The sequence below is a fragment of the Pogoniulus pusillus genome, chromosome 17, assembly GCF_015220805.1.
Source record: "Pogoniulus pusillus isolate bPogPus1 chromosome 17, bPogPus1.pri, whole genome shotgun sequence".
In the NCBI taxonomy this organism is placed as follows: Eukaryota; Metazoa; Chordata; class Aves; order Piciformes; family Lybiidae; genus Pogoniulus; species Pogoniulus pusillus.
This window is the reverse complement of record NC_087280.1, coordinates 4635404-4661540: the sequence shown is the minus strand read 5'-3', so window position 1 is coordinate 4661540 and position 26137 is coordinate 4635404. Positions and strand designations below refer to the sequence as shown.

Sequence of the window (26137 nt, the reverse complement as noted above, 5' to 3'; positions counted from 1 at the left end):
TTTCTTTTATGCTAGCACATCTTCACTTTCCTCAGTCTGCTTGACATATAAACAAGTTGTCAAATTGTAATTTTATTCAAAATACTGAGGCAGCAACAGCATCCAACCATGCAAAAATAACCCACCACAGTGCACCGGGATATGCAGATGATAGCTCACAACTTTTGCATTACAAAAATTAGGACTTCATCAACATCTAACAATTAACCTGTTTCAAGTGTAAAGCACTTGCATGTTACTTTTGGCTTCTGAATATTGTAAATTCATGTTCTGTGAAGATAAATGAAGAAATTAACCCCAAAGCTCAATTTGACAGCAAAATAATACAAAACTAGTCATTATCAAAATGAGGATGTGCTAATTCAGTAGTGAGATGCCCATTTTTAGCCAGCGAGTATTATGCAACATGCTGATAGAGAAAGCAATTGGACTGGTCCTTAAAAGCTGAGTTGAAAAGAAGTGAGAGATCAGCTTTTACTCAAAGGCAGTGCACAGAATGACTGTGGAGTAAAACTGCTAAAGAACCACCAAGGCAAGACTATGGAATGGAATAACAACAAATTGGATTTAACAAATTGATTTTGGCTTTTAAGGGCTATACAGGTCCTTATATTTCACTTGTGTAGCCTAATCACATAATCAGGAACCTTCAAAGATTCATAATCAATTACTATTTTGTGTCTGGTTTTCATTATTGAAGGATATCCAATTAAAAAACAGGCCCCAGCTGAAGTCTAGTCTTAATTAATAGAGAGAAGAAAAAAGTCAGCAACAGTTCTCCCTCAAGACACTTCCAAAACTAGACTGGAGTTTCATTCTGAGATGTTACTGTCCTTATGAACAAACTATTGCATGACAAATGACAATAAAACTATTAACACAAGCTATCACCCATTTCTAGCTGTGACAGAATTTGAAAGTCCTACAAAATTCACCAGCCCCTGGCTAATTAATTCACCAGAAGTTCTGTCTCTCAATCCAAAGGTCTGGTAATGTTTCACAGAGCTCCTCTTAACATTAAAACTTGTCTCCATATCGCACAGGAGAGCAACACTGCTTTACTCTTAAGCTCCAAGAGCTCAACACCCAGCTCTGAGACAGACAGCAAGAACACATTACAGGAAGAGACAGATGCTGCAGGTTTCAGATGCTGAACTCACAGAGTGGTCATTCTGGTTAGAGTACCTTTATGTCCTTCCATCATATCCTATTTTTCAAAGAATATCTCTCTAGAGGGAATAATTTTACAAGAAAATAAGAAGCTTGTTTTGAACTTTGTGTTAAACATTACAAGGAACAAGCTACAAAAACAGTCCTCAGCTCAAAAGAGTTTTAACAGAAGAAAGTAATTTGTATCAATGCCATCCATAACATTATAGGGGCTTTTTATGCATGCAATTACACTTTGAGTTGTTTCACCATGACAGTATTTGCTTTAAATAAATGATGCTGCAAGAAATTGTATGGAGAAGATACCTGAACTGGTAACAAAAGTCATCCTTTGTTCCTCACACAACTACTGCTAAGCTCTACTTAAAAATGCTGTTCACCCAAGGAACTCCAAGTGTTTCACAAATGTTAATTAAGCAAATCCTACAGACCTCATTTGTTAGCAGATTTGTTATTACTTTCAAGGCCAGCAACGTGCCATGGCACAAGGGGCTAAAGGAGCAAACATGCAAGACAACGTTAGAGATGAGAATTACCTTCTACTCTTGATCTTAAGGCACGGCACTGGTTTGCTGTGCAATCCTGAACTTGTTTTTCAGCAGAGTGTAAAAAAATACTCTAAGGCTGTGAAACCTCCTGAATATATGTTTTTTGTGGAGAACTGAACTAATTCAGGTGAATTACAAAACACTGTTCTAAGAAGCACTGCTGCTGGCCGCTAATTTGTATGCTAACACCAATAATAAAACTGAATATAATCCACTGCTTTCTCTTGCCCTTTTTCAGTGATTTATGTGAAGGGGAGAAAAACTGTGCCAACACCAGCTGTATCATCTGTCTCATAAATGTCACATCTTTCTCACAGCTTTTGCCATCCTGCTGGTCTAACTACCAATCTGGACAGTAGTACAAAACAACAGGCATATTGTTAAATCTTCTGATAATAAAGCTTTATCTTGTAGACATGGGATTAAAGTTCTGAGCTGCACCATACTGCCAGGATTTTGGAGAAAGAGAGATGTAGATAATAGCCCATGTAATCTCCTCACCTACTTGTAAATAGCTTATCTTCCTCACAAAACAACAGACAAATTCCCAGTTTAAGGAGAATACAAACAGTTAAACATTGCAAGAGCACAGAAACAATCTTAAGTACAGTAGTGTCCTTTAGCAAAGCACATTTGGCTAGAGGAAGACCAGAGGGCAGTGAATGAAAGGTCTTAATTCAACTTCTTTCCACAGGGCTTTGCCCTATTTTGACAGAGAAAACTGCTGCTTCACTAGATTCAAAGTTTAAGAAGTCAGGATGCAAATTTCAGTTGATAAAAAAGTGGAAAAAGTTTCCAGCTCAGTTCAGAAATTAGAGAAACTTGATACACATTTTCTTTCTCATTTAAAGAACTAACTATATTCTATGATTGCCCTTGGCTTTGAAACTCTCTCAAACATCCTGTATTTCAAGAAACACATCTCGTTTCAGCGAGACCATACTAACAGGCATTAACCTGGTTCCTCCAAACCGCTGTGATTTGCTCAAACTGCCCATACAAAATCCCACCCTCAGAGACCTGCTCTCAGCAGCCGAGTTGCAGGTTCTGCACAAAATATGTTCCCTATCAGCAAGAAGGCCACGGAAATAACAACAGAGAAGGCTCTGCATCACATGCAGCAATACCAGGTTCACTGTGACACTTCCAGCAGACTCTGTGAGTTAGAGTCAAGCAGTTAGGCCCTTGGAGGGAAAAAAAGGCAAGAGCAGTTAGCTTTAGAAAGCAAGATACTCTGTCAAATGACATGTAGCCTAATATGTAACTTCCAGACTAAAATACTTGTAGATATTTCTAAGCTGCCATTTGCTGTGAAGCTGAGTAAAAAAAAAAATCAGTATTTCAGTAGAGGAGCTAAGTTCCTCAATAGATTTTTTAGGAACATTTCAAGCTGCCACAGTAGTTTACATTCATCTCTCTTCTGTCTTGGTATTTCTTTTGGAAATACAGATAGTTGAAAATTTGTGTTAAAAAACAACATTTAAAGAGTGTTCAAATGTTTAAATATTCTTTTTGTAACTGAGTCATGAATAGCCTCAACAATCTTAAAAATCAGTTATGCTGGTCTGAAATAGGTATGAGATAGAGAGTAACTGTCACAGAGCTGAGAACCCCTGAAAAATCAACCTGCCTGTTTTTCCAGTTATACAAATGTAGCTGACTGGGGCTTTATTTATCAGCACACAAGTTCCTTTGGGAACCAACACATCCTCATTCTGTTTAACAAACTTCAAGATGCAGAAATACAATAGTCCCAAACCTTATCCAAAAGATTGCCAAAGTGAGACTTTTTCTGAAGGGACAAAAATTGAAGAGGCATGGCACATCCTACAATTTAAAGTTCAATTTAAGTTAAGCTTTATGTGATCACACAGACCGCTCTTTATGTTGCAAAGTCTATTCCATACCGATAAGGGTAACTCAGTATCAGAGCTTCTGCAAATTGAAGAGTCCAAAAAGAGTCCAAAGGCTGAACTGCACTGCTCACCACAGGGCCAAATCAGCTCATCAGTGGAGCAGGCTGGACTTGCAGCATCATGCATCCTGCATGACTTAGCTGTCTGAAGAGCAAAGATACTAAAAGCATAATTTCCATTGCTGTTCTTTGCCAGCACTTCATGCCTGTCCTTTAACCTATTAATGGAAGTTTTAATCCAAGCTCTCACAATGCACTGCTTAAGTTCTAACTCTTACAATATTAAAACATATCTACAAACAAATGATGACAATGGTATACGAGAGAAGATCCTGGGTTTGGTTCTTCTGGTACCAAAACTACGCCTAGCTCTGTGCTGAAAGCATGTATGTGCTTTTGAATGGATAAAAACTACAGTTAGAGATTAGGGGAAAAAGCATGCTTTTGAATTACCATTTTTTTCAGTCATTCTGTTTAGTCACTGGGATTTTTTTAGGGATTAGACATTTAAATCCTTCTATTCTTAAGTGCTATAAAGAGGAATTCCTCTAATCCACAAGAATTTTGATTTACCTGTTTGCAGAAGTTCTTTCAGCTAGCAGTACTTTACAACTGTTTCATTTCAAAAGCAGTCAGATTCCACTGAATCATAACCCTTAAAAAATTCCCCTACTTTCCACTAGAGATCTTTACAGAATAACTTCAAAAGATATGCACCTCCTCTTCTCTTTAATACAGTTTTGTCTTCTCTCATTTTGTACAATTAGGGATGGCACTGCTCAACTGTGCTATAGCTAGAAATAAAATCACCAAGTTAAAAAGCTAGAGGTGGAGTGGAAATGATTTTCCATGGAAGAGCAGAGTACAGCATGAGTTTTTTCTCTGAAGTTCAACGCTGTGAGGAAAAGCACAGTGAAAGGGCAGATGTGAAATAAATACTCCAGTGACTAAATGGCAAACAAAGGACTGATCTTACTTACTTATAAGGAATTCGTGAAATTGCATTCAGGTTGGTGGGAGAAGTCATGGCTTGAAGAACATTTTCAAGGGCAGTCAGTCCTCCTGCAGCCCGAAATGCTATCTGATCTGCTGTGTTCTAGAGAACAGAAGGGAATCAACACAAATTAAAGGAATTCCTTCACAAAAAGAATGACAGACAATTGTCCTGAGTTTCAACTGTGTAGAATATCCTTTATACATGGATTTATCAAGTTGAACATCCTCAAGAAAAGTGTATTTCACTGCTATTGCATAGGAAGAGTATTTGTTGGAGCAGCAGTTGAGATTCCTGAGTACTGGGTTTTTTTTTCAAAGACCATGTGTAAGCATCTAATATTACAGAGCATCAAGTATTATAGAGGTCCTACAGCTGAACACTACATTGCTGTAATGACCTACTGTTACAGGGACTGTAATGAAGTTTATTCTTACCTGCTGCTGTTGGCTTGGTGGCTATACTTCATTGCTCTGTGTAACAATTTCAGACTACAGACAATCTCTAGATGGGCACTTCCTCCTTTTTACAAACTTTTCTAAAAGGAGACAACCTCCTGCTCTGGCAGGAGGGCCAGACTAGAAGACCTTTCAAGGTCCCTGCCAGCCCCCAACATTCTGTGATTCTGTGCTTCCAGGCTTTTTCTTCAGTTTGTTCCATGTATGTAGAAAACAGCAAAAGCAGATCACTTTAAAACACCATGTGATGGTGTGGGTGTTCTCCACCCCCCCCCCACTTTAAAAATCACCCAGACTAGACTCAGCCAGCTCTGGAAATAGAATGAAGCTTATATTTACAGCTGGCACAAGATACAAGCAGATATTTACAGTATATACAGTTATAGACAGAAATATACAAGACAAAAGGTAATACAGAAACACAACAGCCCCCCCAGAAACCTGAGTCCCCAGGAGGGGCTCTCAACTACCCCTTCACCTTCCCCCTACCCCTCTCAACCTTACCCCAGTCCCAAGGAAGAATGGAGGTTCGGCCAGGGGGTTAGGAAGCAAAGCAGATTAGCCCAAAATGGAGGGTGAGGTTAGAGAGATGCAGCTCAGAGAGATGCAGCTCAGCCAGCGGCCCAAGTGAGAGTGAGTTATCTATGTTTTTATTTCTTGTTCCCAGACATCTTAGCAAGCCTGTGAGCAAAGTAGACATCACCACTGTTTTCCTTTCACAGCCTGTAACCTAGTTCTTCTCACCAAAACCTTCTAGCCTGCTTCAAACTAGCACACACCATTATGTTGATGATTCCTGGTTGCATATTGCACAGAACATGGACAACGCAAGTTAAGTTGATGATCTGGAAGCAACAGTCAGATGTCTTACTGCATCCTTAATCTTGGGAAGGCAGAAATGTTGCCTGACAGATGCTGTTGAGGACACAAGTTGGTTAATGTTCTGTATTCTCAAATTAACTGCTTGGAGCTTAAGGTTAAAAATCTGGATATAGCTCTTCAGTGATGGGAAACTACAAAGGTAAAGTTTGAAAACACCATCCAGATGATTGGTGTAGTTTCTCCTTTTGGTAACTCCAAACTATTAGCTACCCAGGTTCTCTGTCTAATCCACTGCTTGCAGCTTATCCAAAATGAATGAACGAATGAGGTATGACACTCGCATTCTGCTTGTTTCCATGTGAATGTATGCTGTTGGTTATAAACATAAAGATTGTATCTTAACTACTCTTGTATTTGTGCCTAGCTCTCTAGATTAGCTTTTCTTTATTCTAGCTGCTCTCTTAGAACTTCCACTTAGAGTTTCAGACTCAAATACTATCCTACTGTCCCTGTTAGAGTTTGCAGATGACTTTTTCATGGAGTTGATGCAGTATTTCAGAATTCACACCCTTTTTCTCTCCTGAGACAGTTGGTTCATCTCCTACCGTTTAAAATAAACCAAGTATGATCCTTTTATTCTCTACTGGTAAGTTGCTCACTTAACAGAAACTCATTGGCAGTGGGTACTTAATTACCTTGATTTTGTAATGGTGAGGATATTCTAGTTAATAGGAAGTTTTGTTTGGGTTTTTAACCCAGTGCTGCAAGCGCCTGGGGAAAAAAACTGGTTAGTGTTCCATAAACACAATCATTACTAGTCTGTAAAGAATATATTATGGTATACCAGACTGTATAACAGGGAAACTCCTAGTGACTCTGGCAATAAAATCTTCCCTTGAACAATTACAGGGAAACATTTTACCCTGCAAGAGGTAGACATCAACACGTGAACACAACAGTATCTATCTTTCCTTCTTTTTTAAATCATGCAAATTCCAGTCTATTAAGTTTCAAGTGAATATCTGTAGTCTGTGTAAATTCCAAGCTCCAGAAGAACTGTTGAGAGAAGTCAGATATTAAGAAAGAAAACATTTTCCACAATTCACATGAACCGCATGCAGCCAGGCAGAAGGTTTGCGTTTAGGGCAATCCCTAGCCTCAAATGAATGGAAATCTCTATGCCAACTCACCAAGCAGTTAAGATAATCAACCACTGATTTCCTACAGACTAACTGATAAAGAGAATTTCTAGCAGTCTGTTTGAGTCCAGCTGGCCCACTAAGCGTACCTTAACTGAAGAGTTATTTCTGAGTTTCATTTATGTAGTCTTCCTTTACTTTCCTTCCCTTCCAACTCAGAAAAACTCCCAGCAACAGCAACAAAAAAGCCTCTTCCTCAAGCAGCCCTCGGCTGGCAACCCCTGATAGGACTCAGTACAGCAAGTGGGTGTCCAATCCACAGTGAGACTGAGATTGCTCTGCAGTAAGCACTGCCTCCCCTGCCATGCTTCCCACTAACTTCCCGATGGAACCCTAAGGAAAGAACAGCCCAACAGCAAAGTCCTGCCACAAATCAGTATTTTTTGAGTACCCTGGCTTACTGCCACAGCTCTCAGCCCTTTTTTCCTCTTCCCCCTCTGCTCTACCAGAGCTGCAGAGTGGATCAGCATGCCACAGACAAAGCCTGGGGCTTTTCCCATGTATCATTTTTCACTTCAGCTTAAAACTTCAGAAGTGCAAAGAGAAATTTTCTTGACTTCAAGTATGCATTTTCCTTGTGAATCAACACACACACAAGCAGTGCAGGCAACTCTGCAGCAGGATTTGTGAACAGGGGCGACAGCCGGGCATCACAGCACACAAATGAGGAGACATTTATGTGAGCCAGCTGATTTATTTGCTACAGCATATTTGTTAGTTCTACTCCAGTTTTAAATGTGCCAAGCACTTCCCACTTCTCACTTACCCTATTTCTCATGGGAGATTATGCCACAACCTATTAGCTCTCATGGCAAAGAAGTCTTTCCTGTCGTTTAGACCAAATATGCCCTCTCTCTATTTCATCCCATTACTCTGAGTTATATCCCTTTTTATTGCCCTCATTTTGTTTCTCCTTTTAGTGATTGCTTCATTCTTGAAACCATACACTTACATTTTCTTCATTGGCTTGTTTCTCAGCTCTACATAGTCACTACTATTAAACCCATCCTTCCTCCCCCAAAGTAAACCTTTCTTTTCTATGTTTTTTTTTTCCCCAAAACTCCTATTTTTTTCCATAACTACCTAGTAATGAAGCTACCAAAAAGAATTCATTTTTTTTTACCCCCAAAATCAGCCATTAGAACAACAGAGAAGGAATTTATGTCTCCCAGCTCTAGGAGAACTTCATGTATGCATTTACAAAGAATATTAATCTTTTGAAGCTGTTTGCCTACATGCTCTCCTTCCACTTCAATCTGGAGCATCACTTCTCTGTGTCAGTTCTTTTACAGGCTCACTCCTATTGGATTGCCTCTTGCACTTTTGTCTAGTATTTTGCTAAAATACAAGTGTATTTTGCAAACCACAAATCTCTATTTTAAGGAACTCCTTTCACTACTACAGTTTTCTGTCAAGCAGAAGGGAGTTTGTAATTTCTCCTAGTTTTATATGATGTACTTTTTCAGCCTGTTATTGTCCTCTCCAGATTACTCATAAAATTTAAGCAGCATTTTGATGCTTACTCATCAGGGAAATAAAATCCCTAACTATGTGCATGGAAGAGAGGGGAGGGAGGAAAAACTTCAAATAAAAGGAAGAAACAAACCAGCAGCAAAGCTGGGAAAGATACATGAGCACAGTATTTGTTCACCATGCCTACAAAGACCTATAAAACTGCCACTTAGGAATTAGGAATACACTACTTTTGGCATGATATTTAATATATTTACCTGCAAGGAATCTTTTAAGATGGAGAACTCCAATAGCTTTTAACCCATGTATCGACAGACAATGTTGCTGATCAAAGCATCTGCTGGTACACAGGGCTCGTGAATGACCTTGGCCACCACCAGGCATCCTGCTATCAGGAATCCCAGGTTCAGATAGAGATCCTTGAGTTTGGCCATGGGTCAGTGGAGGTCATGGGAACTGAAGGGAAAATATGTCCTCTTCACAAAGGAGAAGAAGAGCCACTTGAATATTGCATTACTGATGTTTTCAGAGTGAATACTGTGTGACTGTGGTACTGCAGGAAACAGTGTGAAAAGGAATCATGCCCCAGCAACTTCCTCAGCCATCCACAACAGGAAGCCTCAGGTAAGAAGATGAGTTACATGCAGCAAACTACTAGTGTTAAATCTCCCAATGTTGACAAGAAGTGTCATTCTCCCTCTGACAGCCAAATAATGCCAAACTATTTTAAAATACATCTCCATTAATTCCTATTTGAGGCAATTTTCAAATTGTGAAATACCTAAATATTCACCTGAAGAAATCTTTCTTAAAGCATCAACATCTGGGAGCAGGCTATCTTATCCAATTTGCCTTCCTCTCCAAAACTAACCTATATCCTTCAAAATATGATGCAACCTCACTTAATGTTCTAAGAGCTGAAGATTTACACTAGCTGTTACATATTTAAACGAAACAGGAATTCCAGAGAGATAGACTGAGGCACAGAGGTTGCCCAAAAAGCCTTACTCACATAATATTCTTATTTAAATTGGTCCTCATTTGAATCTCTGTCAGACTTTAAGACCCATTCAGGTGCTACTGCAGTCTAGTAGCACCCAAGGTATTGAGTAGATCAGGCACCATGTGAGCATGAAAAATGAGAGATCCTGTAGGGCATAAATATTACATCCCTACTTGGAAAGAATATAAACTAGTATGGCTCATTTTTGCTGCCTGACAAGATCTTCCAGACTCCTAACTTAGTCTCCCAAATTACTAAACCAGACATTTATGAAATCTATTTAATAAGTTTACTACAGACACTTACGAGTGTCTGTTTATTTAGATTGGGAAGGCTAGGCAGCCAAGGTGACTAACAACAGGATTTGTGTCTGTTGAGCACAGCAAAAACTACATTCATCTGGTTTTCAAACAGCGTGTGAAAATTTGCCTTTGAGAAATTCACAGCTACTTCATATCAACTTTTAAACAATTTGACTTCTATCTACAAAAGGATTTCAAAGTTCTGAAGCTACCTGGTCATGTAGGAGAGCATGGACAAATAAACATGTAGGCAAAAAAATATTATCACTGCCATCTAAGCAGTTCTTGACAGAGAGGAGGAGGCACAAAAACCTTGGGGATGCCACCTAGATATGTCTTAACCATGACCAAGCTGACAACAGAAACCTACTCTTCAGAACAGCAGGCACAGCGCTCGAAACTAACACAAGGACAAAATCTCTGGTGCTCTTTACCTGCCTGAAGTCTGTGTCACTCTGAAATATGGTGGTCTTGTTTGTGCAGAGGGAAAGCCAAAACAGCTGAAGTGGTATTAAGTATGTGTTGCTAATCTTAGGGGCATTATAAACTTGTCATTTAGAGCACAGAACAACTACCTGCAGCAGAACAGTGTAACTTCATCAGGAAGTGTGCCACACTAACACATGTGCGGCAACGCAAACAGAAATAACAATGAAATAAATCCTGTAACCATTTGATGCATTAATTATGAACCAAACGTTTTAAGAAGCTTAAAATTATATATTTTTTTTAATTATGAGAATCCAGAAAGCTTCCTGCACGCTGGGCTTATTTACCTACCTGTTACAACACCTTAATGGATTTGAATTCCCCTTCTCTCCTCTCCTATGGCTTGAGTGACAACTGACTAATAGGATTACAGGCTCCGTTCCAATAATACAGCTCAGCTACATGCCAGCAAAAAATGACAGCCTAAACCTGAATTACATGGCCTGGGAATCCATCCAATTATTAACTAAAGTAACTGTTATTACCTAACCTAATCAAAGGAGAAGCAGCTGTTAATCTTTGGTGGCCTGCAGTGTAGTAGCGGTCAGACTGGATGAACTGTCTTTGTACTTGACTCCTCTACAGACAATAATTATGTCCTTTGTGATCAAGAAAGAAGGGCTTCCTAACCTTTCAGACAGAGGCAGCAGATGGGGAACAACTGTTTGTGTGTTCATTAACAAGATAGGATGGGATTTTATCAGAGTTTGGCATCTGTGGCACCTTCAGAAGCACCACTTACCCAATGATAGGAGTGTGCCTGGCAAATTCAGAAATCAGCAGACTAACAGAAAGTTCAAAATAATATTTTCACCTCATTAGCTGGCATTTGGTACAGAAAAATGCACACAGCTAAAAAAAAGTGACTCACAGACACGCCTCATCATTCCTATTACAGTCCACAAAGAAACACATCAAAAGGCCAACTGACCTGTGCTGCTGCTTTTGTTGGGTTTTAAATCATTAAAGTAGCCAGATAATGTAAACTGCACATAAATACAATAAAATCAAGGGGAAAACCTTGATGTCTATATACAGATCAGTGGGCAATACAGAGCAACAGAGAGCAAAACCAAGTGAGCATCGGCTACTAGTGGCTTTTGGTTTCTGTGTACAGCATTCCAGGAGAACAAGCCCAAAACCACCCTCCTGAGCTGCTGCTCCCCTTCGCACAGGACATCTGGCTAACTGCAAGGCTTGTAAAAGACAAGATACAAGGTCAGAGAAACCTGATTAGTTCGTGCTGGGGAAAATAAGAATATGCTGAGAACACAGTGTAGATGAAGACTTCTGATAATGCACAGTAACAGTTAATATTTGGAAGCTGAAACTGGAAGAGGTCAGGTAAGAATAAATGATTTTTTTTAAATGCCAGGAGTAATTAATGATGAGCATAATATACTTAGGATATGGTCGACTCTCAATCATTTTAAGTTTTTAAATCAAACCTGATTATCTCCTAGAAAAATATGATCCTAGTTAAATCATAATTTATTAATTTGGTGCAAGAGTTGTTGGGTGAAATCCAACGTCCTGGACCAAAGTACTCACTTCCACACATTTCTCCTGTTAAAGTATTATTAGTAGTCAATAAGTAGAGCAGAATCAGAAATAATGCAGAGCTGTAACAGCTGAAATGATTTACTGTCAGCATTACAATCTCTGTTCTATGTGACATCAGCACCTCACATTTTGACCATTTGAAATCTTTTTTAGCTAACTTGGATATTCTGGTGTAAAGTCTCCCTCTAAGACAAACATCATGACAATACTTTCATGTAGATTATAAACCAGTCTTCTCCTTCATCGGCCACAAGAATGCTTTCTGCTTGTCCTGCCTGCTATGGCTAAATGATGAAGGTGATCTGGCAAGTCTCTTTGAACAGAGCTCAGTGACTAAAACTGTTCAGAAGAAAGTATTTCTGAATGAACCCCACATTCTTTGCAAATTCTGACCTATTTCTGAAAGAACACACTGAACTTGTGGTCTTGTATTTTACACTTGCTAAACTGTTCACTGAAGGAAGAAATGATAACTAATTAGTAAAATATATTTGAAATCTATCTTAAGAATGTTCTTCTTTCCTTTCATCTAGTGCTTGAAGATTCTATCTAAAATGCCAGAGGCTAAGAAATGCATTTCAAAGCCACCTTAGAAAAACAAACCAGACAACCAAATCCTGGACTGGTTCCTACTTTCTGTTCCACCCCCCCTTAAATAAATACACAAATATATCTACATGCACATACCAAACCACAGATATGTCCATGTCTGTAGAAAACCTTCAGACACTGTAGAGTACACCAAAAGAGTATTTTCTTTTACAACAGACACTTTTGTTGCCTGTAACACTCCTCTCCAGTGAAATCACTATTCTAGTAATATTCTACTCCACTTGAAACTTGCAAACCGGTTTTCAGACTTCAGTGACTTCACCCACAATAGAACTACAGGCACTGAACATCAATGGGAAACTAGTTTAGGATTAAAGCATGAAGCAGAATTGGCTCAGAAGGCCTATGCACACCTATGGTGGGGGTACTCATTCATACTGAAGCCATGCTTATCGTTTACATGTATCAACTTCCCCCTCCTGCCCTGCTTACAGAAGGTGTTTCACTCCCTGCATGATGTTCAGTACTTGCACACTCCTATGTAGAGCTCAGCCTTTAGCTTGCTGTTGGCCTTTTTGGTCAGCTGGGAACACACTTCATATTCACCCATCTGTGACTAACATCTCCAGGTCTTTTCCACCAGGCCACTTTCAAGCCACTCTTCCTCAAGCCTGCACAGTCATGGGGTTGTTGTGACCCAAGGGCAGGACATGGCATTTGGCCTTGTTGAACCTGATACCACTGGCCTCAGCTCATTGATCCAGCCTGTCCAGATCACTCTGAAGAGTCTTCCTACATTGAAGGAGATCAACACAACCACCTAACTTGGTATCATCTGCAAGCTTACTGAAGGTGCACTCAATCCCCTCATCCAGATCATTAACAAAGATGCTGAAGAGAACTGGCCCCATTACTGAGCCCTGAGACACACTTCACCATCACACTTCAGGCAGGGCCTTCCATCCAATGTTTTGTCCAGCAAAGCAAACACCCACTGAGGTCACGAGCAGCCAGTTTCTCCAAGAGAAAGGTGTGGGAATGTGTCAAAAGCTTTACTAAGGTCAAGACAGGTAACATCCACAGCCTTGCCTTCATCCGTGACGATGGTCACCTTGTCATAGGAGGAGATAAGGTTAGCCAAGCAGGACTTGCCTCTAATAGATCCATGCTGACTAGGACTGGTTGCCTGCTTGTCCTACATGTGCTACATGATGGCACTCACGATGATCTGCTCAATGACCTTCCCTGGCACAGAAGTCAGACTGACAGGCCTGTGGTTCCCTGGATCCTTCCAGCCTTTCTTGTAGATAAGCATCACATTTGCTAACCTCCAGTCAACTGGGACCTCCTCGGTAGGCCAGGATTGATGGCAAATGGTGGGAAGTGGCCTGGTGAGCACTTCTGCCAGCTTCCTCAGTACCCTTGGGTGGCCATCTGTCCCTGCAGATTTGTGTATATCAAAGCAGTGCAGCAGGTTGCTAACTATCTCCTCTTGGATTATGAGGGGCTTCATGCTGCTCCCCATCTCTATCTTCCAGCTCAGTGGGCAGGCTACTCAGAGAACAACTGGTCTGGCTACTAAAGACTTAGGCAAAGAAGACACTACCTACCTCAGTGTTTTCCTCACCCTTGGTCACTGTGCTTCTCCTCACATCCTGGCTGGAGATTTTCCTTGGCTCTCCTTTTGCTGTTAATGTATTTATAGAAACATTTTTTGTTGTCTTTTATGGCAGTGGGCAGATCATTCCTTGTTGGGCTTTAGCCTATTTTTTTCCCTGCACAGCCTCACAAATCTCTGTAGCCCTCCTGCATGGCCATAGCCCAGGGACCTTCCTTTTCTACCCAAGTGCTCATCAAAGCTCTCTGTCCAGCCAGGCTGGCTTTCTTTCCCAACAGCTCATCTCACAGCAGCACACTGAGATGGCCTGCCCCTGCAATCCAAAGATTTCTCTCTTGAAGAACATCCAGCCTTCCTGGACTCCTTTCCCCTTCAGGAATGTAATAGTTCTAAGCCGATGTAGAAGGAAAAAAAGGCCTGATCTGACAGCAGAAGGCCACAGACAGCACAGCCTTAGTGTACTGGAAGCTAACAGTATTTAGTTGCATCCCACAGAACCAGAAATCAACACAGCAGTCTTCAGCTACACCCACTGTGCACAATAAATGAACCTCCGAATAATCTTGGAGCAAGTAGGCTGCAGCTTAACTGTGAACTGAATTTGCCTTTTAATACCATTTCCAGCAAACATGTTAAAAAATATTACATGGCTGACATCTAGTAACAAGTTCCTATTTATATGTTCATCTTGCACAAAAGGTTAATCCACAGATTACAGAAACTTTGGGCAAACAAACTATTGATGGCCTAAAGCTGCCTCACCCAACCTGCAACACCCAAGCCAGATCTGACCTACTGACTTCTTTCTGGCAGTGACAGGGCAAGGCCGTTTGGGCAGGAAACGGTGCCCAAAAAGCTCCTCCTGTGTGTGTTCACAGCCTGCTCCTTGAACTCACAACCACTTTGCTCTTACGACCAAATCTGCTGCTGGAGTCATCAGATCAGGTAGTGTTTTTACTACTACTAGCAGTCAGAACCACGTGCATTTAAGCCAGTAGATACAGGTCAATATTCCACACTCCAGGCTTTGAATATTGCTGAGCCTTCTCCAGACCATGCTTTAGTGGCACTGTGCAACGCTTGCGCTCAGTGCTGAAAAATCCCTCATGTCCCAGTTAAAGGGTTGAAAGGAGTGGATTCATTTGAAGGAGAGTTGTATCTCAGATTTTCCATCTCTTATACCTGCTTGACCAGTTCGCAAATTTAAGCTCTGAGTTCAGTTTCTCTACTTTCCCAAGGAAAGCTAAAGACTTGAGTAACACTTGCAACAAAGAAAGCTTCAACATAGAATTCCCTATGTTAGCAAAATGATTACAGTGGTAAAACAGAGTTCCAAGAGCCTGAATTCTACTTTCAGTGGTAAAACTGACTTAAAGTTTTGCAATTCAATACACTTCATCAAATTTGGATTTTGACTTTAACTAATTTTAAACTGCTGTAATTCAGCTTTACCATTTGATTGATGACTTTCCTTGATGTCACATCACTGCAGCTTGGGAACTGGCTACCGTAGGAGTATCCAAAGTTGAAAAATTAATGGATGGATTGAAAAATTAATCCACTCTTGGCAGAGAAACACAACCTATGCTTATAAAAAAACAATTTAAAGGCTTAATTTCTGATTAACTATAAAAAGAAGAGTAATAGTTACTTTGGAAAAGAACAAAAAAGTAAAACATGTAAGCACAGTTTGTGTTTACTCTGTTTTTAAACCCCTTTGGCCACAAAATGCCCACTGCCCAATATAAAGGTCCGCTTCTTGGTGTAAACCAGTACACTACGCATCAAAGTCTTCCCATGGCTAAGAGCCAAAAGACATCACACATCTAAGAGAAAGGCAGGAGGTTACAACACAACAGCACCAATGATTCCACAGGGTCCCACTGCACAGTTGTGAGGGTGGGGGTGGAAAGGGCATAGAATTAATATGAGGCTTGGAGGCCCTGGATAGCTTCTTGTAATCCACAACCATGAAACTGCCAGCTGCTGCCAAGTCCAGCCTAGCTCCTGGTCCTGTGTCACTGCTGCCCCTGCAGCTAAGCTGCCCTGGAGGCTGGGCACCCAATGGGCACCACAGATCAGTGAACCATGTAGATGGCATGAACCTCACAAACAGCCTCATAAATAGTCATAAACAAACACAGAACGTTGAGAATTAACTCAGCAGGTTAGAAAACCTGGCCTTAGAAAACTTACCAGGGCTAACCAAACTAAAGTTTTGCATAAGCATTTTTCTTCTGAAAAGAAAATGTGACGTCTAAACAGCGTTATTGCTCCTCAGGACTTTAAGCACATGCAGTTACTTCTGCCAGTAGTGTCCTCTAGTGGGGAAATGGGAGATAGGAGGAAAACAAGATAACTGAAGTGGGCTGCATCACTGAAACCACCCTGTCGAGGAAAATACAAACACTTCTCAGTCACAAACGTGCCCATAAAAAACGTAGCATCTTGACCAAACTTTTCATTATCAGAACAATGCTGAGGCGTAAATATGAAATGACTTTTTAAAGCTTCAGTCAGACGGAGACGAATCACTTCTGTGGCCATACACAGAAACTGGCTTTGCTGAATCATACCATGTGCTTGTGTGTAAGCATGGCGATACATAGGATCACAAAACACAGACAATGTGGCCATAACATGGGTAAAATGCCACTAGTTCATGACTAACTTCAACAAAACAGTACTTTTCACTTTTTCATACATAATGCCCTATGATGCTTTTCTTGATTTGCTAAGAGGTGACAGATGAGCTGATGACTCCTGTGATTTCTCCAGCCCTCACTGAATACATGTATCAGACATTTTGCTGGATTTATTTACAGGTTTCTTCCTTAATTACCCACTGCATCTTGCCTACAGCAGTATTCTGCTACTGAAACAAGGAATCCATACTATTCACAACTCCAAAACTCATCTGTTACTGGCCTTACTCGCTTTTCCTACATAAAAGATAACCATCAATCATTTTTGGGAGGGAAAAGCGTATTTATTTTTCAAGACCACAGATCTCTGCCACTGTCTTATTCTTAGGTGACCAAAGCCAAGAATTATTAATTTTGAGAAGACTGCTGAATCACTGCTGTACTGCCTAACACTCTTGCTTTCTTCAGACGTAGTAATCCTCCTTGCCTCTAAAGTGTCTAGCTGATTAACAGAACTAAGTTAAAAGTGGATCAACTGTTTTCACGCAAGAGTGAGCTTTAAAAAATTCTGCTTCTAGTCCATGGTCTTCTTCAATTATGAAATAAAAGCCACAAAGCTCAAGCCCTGGCTTGAGTTCTTTACAGCTAGTCTGATTTTTCCAGTGATGTGATCCAGCATAGAACACACCACCTATTTATGTCACTCTTGTTTAGCTTATGAATTCAAACCTCCAAAATTTCAATATCAAATTACAGTCTGTTGTCTAATACTTGCTCAAAGCAACAATGATTATGTGCAGCAGTGATACCACATTCAGTTCAACTATAATTACTAGTCACTTAAGAAAAGCCTGAAGATACATTATTGCCTTTCAGCTGGTCTAGAATGCCAGTATTGCAGGAAAAAAAAATCCAGCCATTGTACTCAGCCCTCTCTTTGATGACTACCCAGAAACATGCATTCACCCAGGTGCTTCAGTCAGCTTCACAAATCTTTGCAGCACTGAAATTGGGGAATCACAATTCCCACTGTATTCATAAACAGACTGAAAAGTAAGTTCCAATACTAAGTATTTATAGCATAGAATATTGGCTTTTACAATATACACACTATATATCTATATATCTATATATATATATATAGATATAGATATAGATATATTTAAATACACATACATGTGGGACAACTTTAAATCTCCATAGAGACTTTGGAAGACACTTTTTAATGAAGGGTACAAAAGCTTACACACATTCCATTTAACATTGCCTTTGTCCCATACCATAGGCCCTCAACAGTTTTTCATTTTCTTCTTTCAGCTTCTGATGATTCAGAGTTCGTATTACTGAGGGGGAGGGAGTAGCCAGCCAGGGAATTCAGTGTGCCTCCCAAAAACTGGCCTATTAATCTTCACACTGGCTGTGGTCACCATACCCAATGGGCCTGACAGTTTAGAGAATAAAACATAAATACAGGGCCTGACAGTCTTTACAATGGGATAAACACTGTCTGTCTACAGTCCCCATGTATTTGAAAGCTACGACAAACATTCTACTGAAATGTAAATAACTGACATCACAACTGCTGAAGCAGGAGGCTGAAAAAGCTATCTGAAAATTGCAAATCCAAAAACACTGTCTGACACAAAACAAACCACTAATGGTCACTCAGAGAGCATGTTTCAGAGGTCAGGAGCACGGAGATAGGCTTTCAAAGTAGCATTAAAACACTACAGCAAATGAGTAGTTCTGATTCACATACTCTGCAGTTACAAGATCACAGCTTTTCTAAGGAAGTATATCTTCCCCCCCCAAAATCTGCTTCCAGAATATTATTCTGAATTAGTAATAAAAGCATCTTGAAACATATCCTACTGAAAAGCAGCTACTTCTAAATTTGCCTGAAGAGAGCTGCTAAGTAACTATAACCACTGTGGCTCAACTTCTTGAGCTTCCTCATCTATTCTTCTGGCTCAGTTTTACTTTAGTTCGCATTTGCTATTATTTACTGAGATTTTTAGAGCACATAAAGAGTCTGAAGGAGATTAGAGACACAGCTATGCTCAAAACTGTACACAACCTTCATTAAGTTTTATGAATATCAGAACCAGTGAAATTTTGCTTGTTGGAGATTTGGGCCTTGTGACAGATGTGTGCTTCATCTGTAGTGTTTGCTTATGCTGAGACGTTTATTAAACCTCTATCTTTCCCCTCTGCTGCTGCTGCTGCTCTCTCTTCAGGAGTAGATATCTAAGATCTGTCAGCTCACTTAGTTAAGGGTACCTTCAAACTTGTGTTGTGATGAAGATCTCCAAAATAGTGTATGGATGAAAAGCATCATATAAAAGTCATTCCAGTTAAGCAGATTAATTGTTGCACTGGGATTCAAAAAATCATGAGGTTCTCTAGTGATCATACTGAAACCCCATGTCACACATTCAAGACAGAAGACACATTAAGGGCTTGTACAAATTTAACTGAAGTGATTTAACTGTAGCATTTTAGCTGCAGCTGAGCCAGGTGAAAGGGCTACTGCCCTCAGCTGCATGTCACCATCTGTACTGAAGGTAGCATCCTGCCACGTCCCTCAAATAACGCTGTCTGGCATCTCTGCCTAGCCCAGAGCTATCAAAATCACCTGGAATACATATTTAAAGGTAGGACTTCTCAAACCTAGTCCCCCCCACCCACACACACAAAAATCACTCTAAAAGCATTCTAGGGAGAACTTTAGGGAAATGCTGCTCCATCGGTGAGTCTAAGGGTGACCACTTGAGAGGCAGCAATCTCTGACCAGGTCAGGTTCACAGCCTTAGAAACAGATGTACTTCAGTCAGCTAATGTCCAATGTCTATGCAGTACAGAATGGTTTCCTTTTTTCAATCAGTAAATGTCCCCTCTATACACTGAGGGAAAGAAATGCTAGAAGCATAAGCAAATAGAACCGTACCTGTAGTCATGCTAATAGGACACACAGCATTAAACAAACTGGTGCTACACAGGCATTTCTGTGTGAGTGCTCAGCTAAAACTTGAGCAGTTAATCCAGGTTTTCTTGCACATGTGAAATACACTTACCATCAGTACTGGTGTGTAACATTAGTCCATAAAAGAAGGAAAATGTACAAAATAAGAAGAACTGCAGCAGAAAAACTGCTTTAGCCCTGCAGCTTCAAACATGAGCTCTGCTTTCGTTCAAAGACTACAGGAGTTTTGCTTTTAGCATCAAAGGCCTGTTCATGGGAGATCTTAAACTGAGCATTATCAGATCTTGTTAAGAGCTTGAAGAGTCCCACATGACAACCTGCCAACATCGGGCCAGGGCTTTCTGGTAACCTCTGTGTGCATTTTGCTGTTGTGTCTATGTGTGGTTTTTTTCAATATACTTTTAAACAAAGCAGAGGTGAAAGTGACTGCAGCTGCCTTCCAGAGTTTCTGCCAGAGGGATGAGAGACTTTGCACTGAACCCAAGCACTGCCTTCTGTCATCTAGATTAGATTCTCAAACCACCACCCTGGAAGCACATGTTGTAGATACATCTTGGGGACAGCAGAGCAGGCCTGTACAACCCACTGGCATTTGTGCTTCCAGCTTGATGTCACCAGCAGAAGCAAGGACACATGACCTGAGGGGTACAAATATATTTAAAAGTGGAAGGACATGGTGGTTTATGACTCTAGAGTAGCTTTTCTGTTTAATTAAAATACATATGAACCAGAGACTGTATTGCAGTAATGGCAGGAATGGCCACACTGCATGGCAGATCCTCAAAGGCTGCACTTCATCTTGCTTCCCCGAACGTACTTTCGTGGCACAATCTGCAATACCTCTAGCAGTTGTACAGCTTCATCCAAGTAAGCCAAGGCAGACGTACCAATCAGTGTCTGGAGATGTTACAAACACTTAAGGCAAAACATAGCAGCTCCTCATTTGTGTACCATCATTGAAAGCATGGATTGGATTCAAAGTGGCAGCTGTCAGTTTTGCTGTGTTGCATGGGCAACCAGTGGCAGCTTCAAATTCTGTATTAAGGAGAAGCCAGTAAGGTGCTACAATAAACAGAGAGGACTTCAGAAGAGGCAGTGGTGAAGATGTAGTTTTGCCCAAGATTTCTCAAATCTGAGTATCTAGAGTATATGCTGATATAACCCCCTTCTAGTTTACATTACACAAACTCTTCTTGCTGCATTGGTGAAATTTCTTGGCCCCAAGTGCAGAATCTGCTAATGTCCAGCAGACCAGGAAGGCATGCAAAACAAAAGCAAGTTTGACCACAGCAACCACACAGGCATGCTTCATCCCAGAACGTTCTCACATTATAGAAGTTCAGAAGAGAGAAAATGCATTATTCATTACTATGAAATACAACAGATGACCACTAAGTCCATACAGGAATTGACAGTCTGATGTGAGTCTACTTGAAGGCAAAACCCAGTGAGACACTGCTGACAACCTTTTACATGTGGTGCTTTTTGTTTGTTGCGATTCAAGTTTGCTCTTCAATGCTATTTTAGCAGTCATGGAATTTCTAATGAGCTGATTAACTCTTCCTTTTGATGAGAAATTTACTAGTATCTGTTCTTCTTATTTACTGTTACCAACAGCAGCTCAGCATTTTATGTCATGGTTTGTAAAACAAATCTTTATTTCCCTGGTGAGGCTGCATAAATACATTTTCCAGTCAGTGTAAACTCTTAAGGAAAAATCCAGTGTTTCACAGTAGGACTGAAAAGAGGTTTTTCTAGATCAATTTTATTTTACAATGCTTTTGCATGACTACTACTGAGCCTGAAGAATTTGTAGTAAGTGGCAAGGATCTATTGTAGTGAACTCTGTCCTCCCTCAGGGCAATTCTTTATTCAACCCAGGCCATTAGCAAGGGTAAATCAATGTTATCAGCTCACACACACTGACAGCTTGTGTGGTTCCCACTCCCTCATTCCTCCCCCCACATTATGGTATATTTTTATGCTCTCCAGGGAAATTCAATTAACAGTGTCAGTCTCCTCCTCCCAGTCGATGACTGACACCATCAAGATTCTTTTCACTGCCCATGGACATGTAAGATGTGTCTGCTGATTTCTTTACTCACAAGTTAACAAGAGAATTACTACCCACTTCTATAAATGACTACGTATAATCTGTGCTGTAAACACAGTGACAGCTATTGAAACCAATCTTCCTTGACCTTATTGATTAGAACACTCAGAATAATACTTCTCCAGTTGTAATGTCTTGAGGGTTAAAACTCAAATTAACAACAAAATAATGCTTGCCTATTAATACTGCCAAATTTATCTTTGAATTCACCACTGCAGACTCAGCAAGCAGTAAAACATTGCAAACAATTAATGATTAACATTTAGCTGTGATTCACATCTTGCTAAATATAAATCTCAGAAAACAGCTACTGATGAGAAGCTGAACACATACCACTTCCCAGAAAGAGTTTCCAATAATTATTTAGATAACTTTCCAAGTAGACACATATTTTTATAGTCTTCATGCAACAACAGCATTCCTGTGTTTTGAAATAAGTAACAAATTGATGCTTCAGTAATTAAACACTGCCACAACTCTTTCAACTATCAAACTTGATCAGCAGCTCCAATCAACTAAGAGAACACAGAGCAGAACCCTGTGTACGGCAGGCATTGTTCAACATTTAACAGCACATCCTATCAGCAATTATGTTCCACATTCCCTAAGCAGTGAAAAGCATCAAGCAGACCTCTCATCTTCACAGACACCAACCCTGAACCACAATGATGCATCTCCATCCTCAGATTTCATTAACTTGATTTCTCACAGAACTATTTTTCATTATTTCTTGATTACAGATCAGAAAACAAAGAGAGAGCACAACATAATGCTCAAACTGCAATCTCACATACTCTGGTCCTAGTGGAGCAAAAACCAAGATAGAAAGCGCTGTGGCAGCAGACTGGCCATGAAGACAGGCAAAATTAAGCAAATACTAGAACAAATGCAACATTTACCATAAATCAAAACATGCTCTACAAACATAGCATGTTGAAGAAGTGCAAAGCACAGAACTATCCCACAAGTGTGCATGTCGTACCTCCATGCACCATCAAAGATTGGTGGCTTTGCTGTACTCTGGGAAAAGTCAACAGATGTGTGCTTCTTCAAAACTCAGCCATAACATCACATTATGTGCATGTGACAGCAAAGCTGGCTCAAACTTTTTCTTCTCTTCTCTGCTAATTGTTTTGGCCCTTTGTTGTTAAAGCTGTTAGTAAATGTGTATGGAGTATAAACTACAGAACTGAAATGGCACAGGTTAAAAACAATCCTAGTGAAAATACAGGTGAACTAGCACCAGTCCAGAGTGCTTTTAGCACTTCTTCAAAAGAATCTCCATAAAGTGTGATGTCTAAATAAAAACTCCCACTACTGCACCTACCACAGAGAAGTGCAGTAGTAGATATTGCTGGTTACACAGAGGTCATGTATTCACCAACACGTGTCTAGAACACTCCCAAATCCAACGTGATGACATTTGAGAGCAAGACAGTTTATGGGTCAGACGTAAGTTATACAGTAACATCCTCATACCTCTTTCTCCAGTATACGAGAGATCTCTCCCAAAGTCCTGTCCAGAGCAGAAACCTTGTTGTTCCCCACTGAACAGCTATCCTGCATTTGGAGGTGCTTTAAGAGGTCTTTTGCTAACCGCTGTAACCTTCAACATCAAACAGAAAACAAAGGGAAATTAAAACAAAAAAACCCTCTCCTGATCACAGAAACTTTCATCTTTGTAATGAAACTCTGTGAACTGAATTTCAAACAAGCAATTACAAAAGTCTGTGCAAAAGTAGTTTTTGTCACCTATCCAGAACAGCATATAAAATATGTAACCCAGCAAAGACATACAGTCAGCATAGAGCATCTATGACATTCCACTATCTACTCTTTAGGGAAACGGCACAGAAATAGTGTGAACAGTACAGACATAAAGGTACTTCTTTATTAGCTACATGTTTGCTTCTATTGCTGAAAAATACCATTCTCCCTCCACAGCTTATCCTTCACTTTCAATATGGTTTTATCCTACTTTTCTACCGTCATTCAATCCTTCCAGCCCACTTAGCTGAGTACTTTGCTCATGAGATGAGTAAGGGAAATAGAACACCAGACTACTTGGCTAATTTCTTATAGGCATCATAAAAGAAATGGCTCTTCAGGGTGATCTGAATAAGTGAAAAGTAGTAACTTTGCAGACTAACTCAGAAAGGGCATTTTATTAATAAGGGTCAATAAAGAAGCCAAAATGCAGAGGTGGGAGAGATGCAGACACGAGCAGGTTAGGATTATTTCAATTTTACATGTCTATATCTGGACTATTCACCTACGATCTGCTAGGCAACAAACAGAAATACGCAGTTCTGAGGCACCACTCATCTCATCCTAAGGTCTAAAATAAAGCAGTCAAAACACACTCACAGTTCATCCTTCTTGGCCTTGAATGTGAAGTCAGTAACTAGCTCAGATGTAGACTTCTGCAACCGTAGATGCATTAAGGCACATGAAACAAATGCTAAACAGAGAGTCTTAATTGGAGATGGAGAGTAGGGAGGAAGGAAGTATCATTCAGTACTTGCCACACATTTGTCAGTCATTGCCTTAATAGCTGCCACTGGCTGCTTCTAATGACAGGCTCAGTATTTGGTGGACCTTTGGTTTGAACTATTGAGTAATTCGTACTGAAAGTGGGATGGAGCTAGTAACCAAGCAGGATGTGTGGGAGAAATACTGCTCTGACTAGAAGCACTCTATAGAAGGAAAAGAGATGTAATGGGTACTGATGCTTAACATAAAATAGGAGGTCATCAGTGTAAAAGCACTAGAAAGCATGCCCATAGTGGCAAAGAGAAAACTATATCAACTAGTCCCCAAGAGGTGAGAAAGGAGATGGAGTGTCTGGGGAATTTACCAAACTAGTCACTATAAAAAAAATGAGAATACTCATTTGGGGAAGAATAATTTCCACTTTGTAAGAAACAGGTACTCTCTACCTTTACTTGGAAAAAAGAAGGGCTTTGTTAAAGGCTTTCAAGAGACTCTGAAAATACATATGGTTTGACAGTACAAATAAAAATGATTTGCAAAATTTTGAGTCCTGGACTTTTTATCATCTGGTCAGCTGGATCCAGTAATATTCAGCCAGGATTTTTCTATGACAAGAAAAATAAGAGGAGATTACATCCCGATGAGATTTTCTGGGTGGAAAACGTTCTGTGTGGAAACTGAGGTTGGAGAAAATCTCTAACTCAGTAAACCACGAGCTAAAATGGGAAAGAAAATTAAAAGCCAAAGCACAAATAACTTTGGCTTGGACTTGGAGAGTAAAGGAGATGACTGCAAAACATAGGAGTGGTCTGCAGCACCAACAAAGTCATACTGCTGCAGTCCAGAGTTATGATCTAGAAGCAGAGTATTTCAGGTATTCTCCTGGAATGTGGCTTTCAGTGGCTATTGTCTTGGCAATATTCCGGCACATTAAGCAGAAAAGACTTTCTCTCTTTGAAACATCTACCCAAATTCCAAGATTAAACACATATAAAGCACTGGAAAATCCCCACCACACTATATATTGGAACTTCATCTGACAGAGACAGTGAGACTGGTTTCTATTTGCTTCATTTAACATCAGAGGGATGAAATTCAACCAGGATTAACCACGGAGGCTGAAGAAAGGTACTTTACTAATTTACATCAGGCATCAAGACACAAAATGTGTAAGGTTTATCAAAACCTTACTACTACTTAAAAGGGCTCAAATAGAAAATAATCTTAAGTGCACTGCTACTTCTGTTCCCACCTCCCCTTTCCTACTATCAGCCTATAAAGAAGTCACACAAGTGAAATGCCACACTCAGTTTCTGTCCTCAGTTTTAAAAAAATGCTGTACAACAAATTACTTCTCAAACAAGATCTTCCAGCTCTCCACTTCTTCTAAGTGTCTTTTTGGACTCTTTTACAAAAATTCAAATTTTCTAGGTGTGTGTTCAGCATCATGCAGTAAGAAATGTGAAGAATAGATTTTTACTTTTGCCACAGTAAAGAATTACCTCCTACTGCACGTTGGTCTTCTGCCAAAAAAGGGTAACATGCTACTTGTTCACACGGTGAAGAGTATAGAAAAAGAACTCCTTTCTTCCACCAAATGAACCTTGAAGAAATCATTTTCATTTCATATCCTTTACACTGACTTCTTGGCAGCGTCAGAGAAGTAAGACTGGTTTCAGGACTGTTTTGAAGGACTAGAGATCTAGTGCAAGATGACTTGCACTTGCATACTGAATTTATCATTGCTATGAAAGGGGATTTGGAAAGAGAACTCTTTGTGCATACTGTACTCTTTGT

General features: G+C 40.1%; 1 protein-coding gene across 3 annotated transcripts in view; it reads right to left on the bottom strand.

Annotated features, from left to right (window-relative positions):
- Positions 1-26137, bottom strand: part of SCAPER (S-phase cyclin A associated protein in the ER) — a 243491-nt gene that overhangs the window by 47325 nt on the left and 170029 nt on the right. For all 3 annotated transcript variants that reach the window (XM_064157319.1, XM_064157318.1, XM_064157320.1), the window contains 2 exons: positions 23327-23453; positions 4614-4729 (listed from right to left, as the gene is read on the bottom strand). In XM_064157319.1, coding sequence (XP_064013389.1) covers positions 4614-4729; positions 23327-23453 — 243 coding nt within the window. The remainder of the gene's footprint in view (positions 1-4613; positions 4730-23326; positions 23454-26137) is intronic.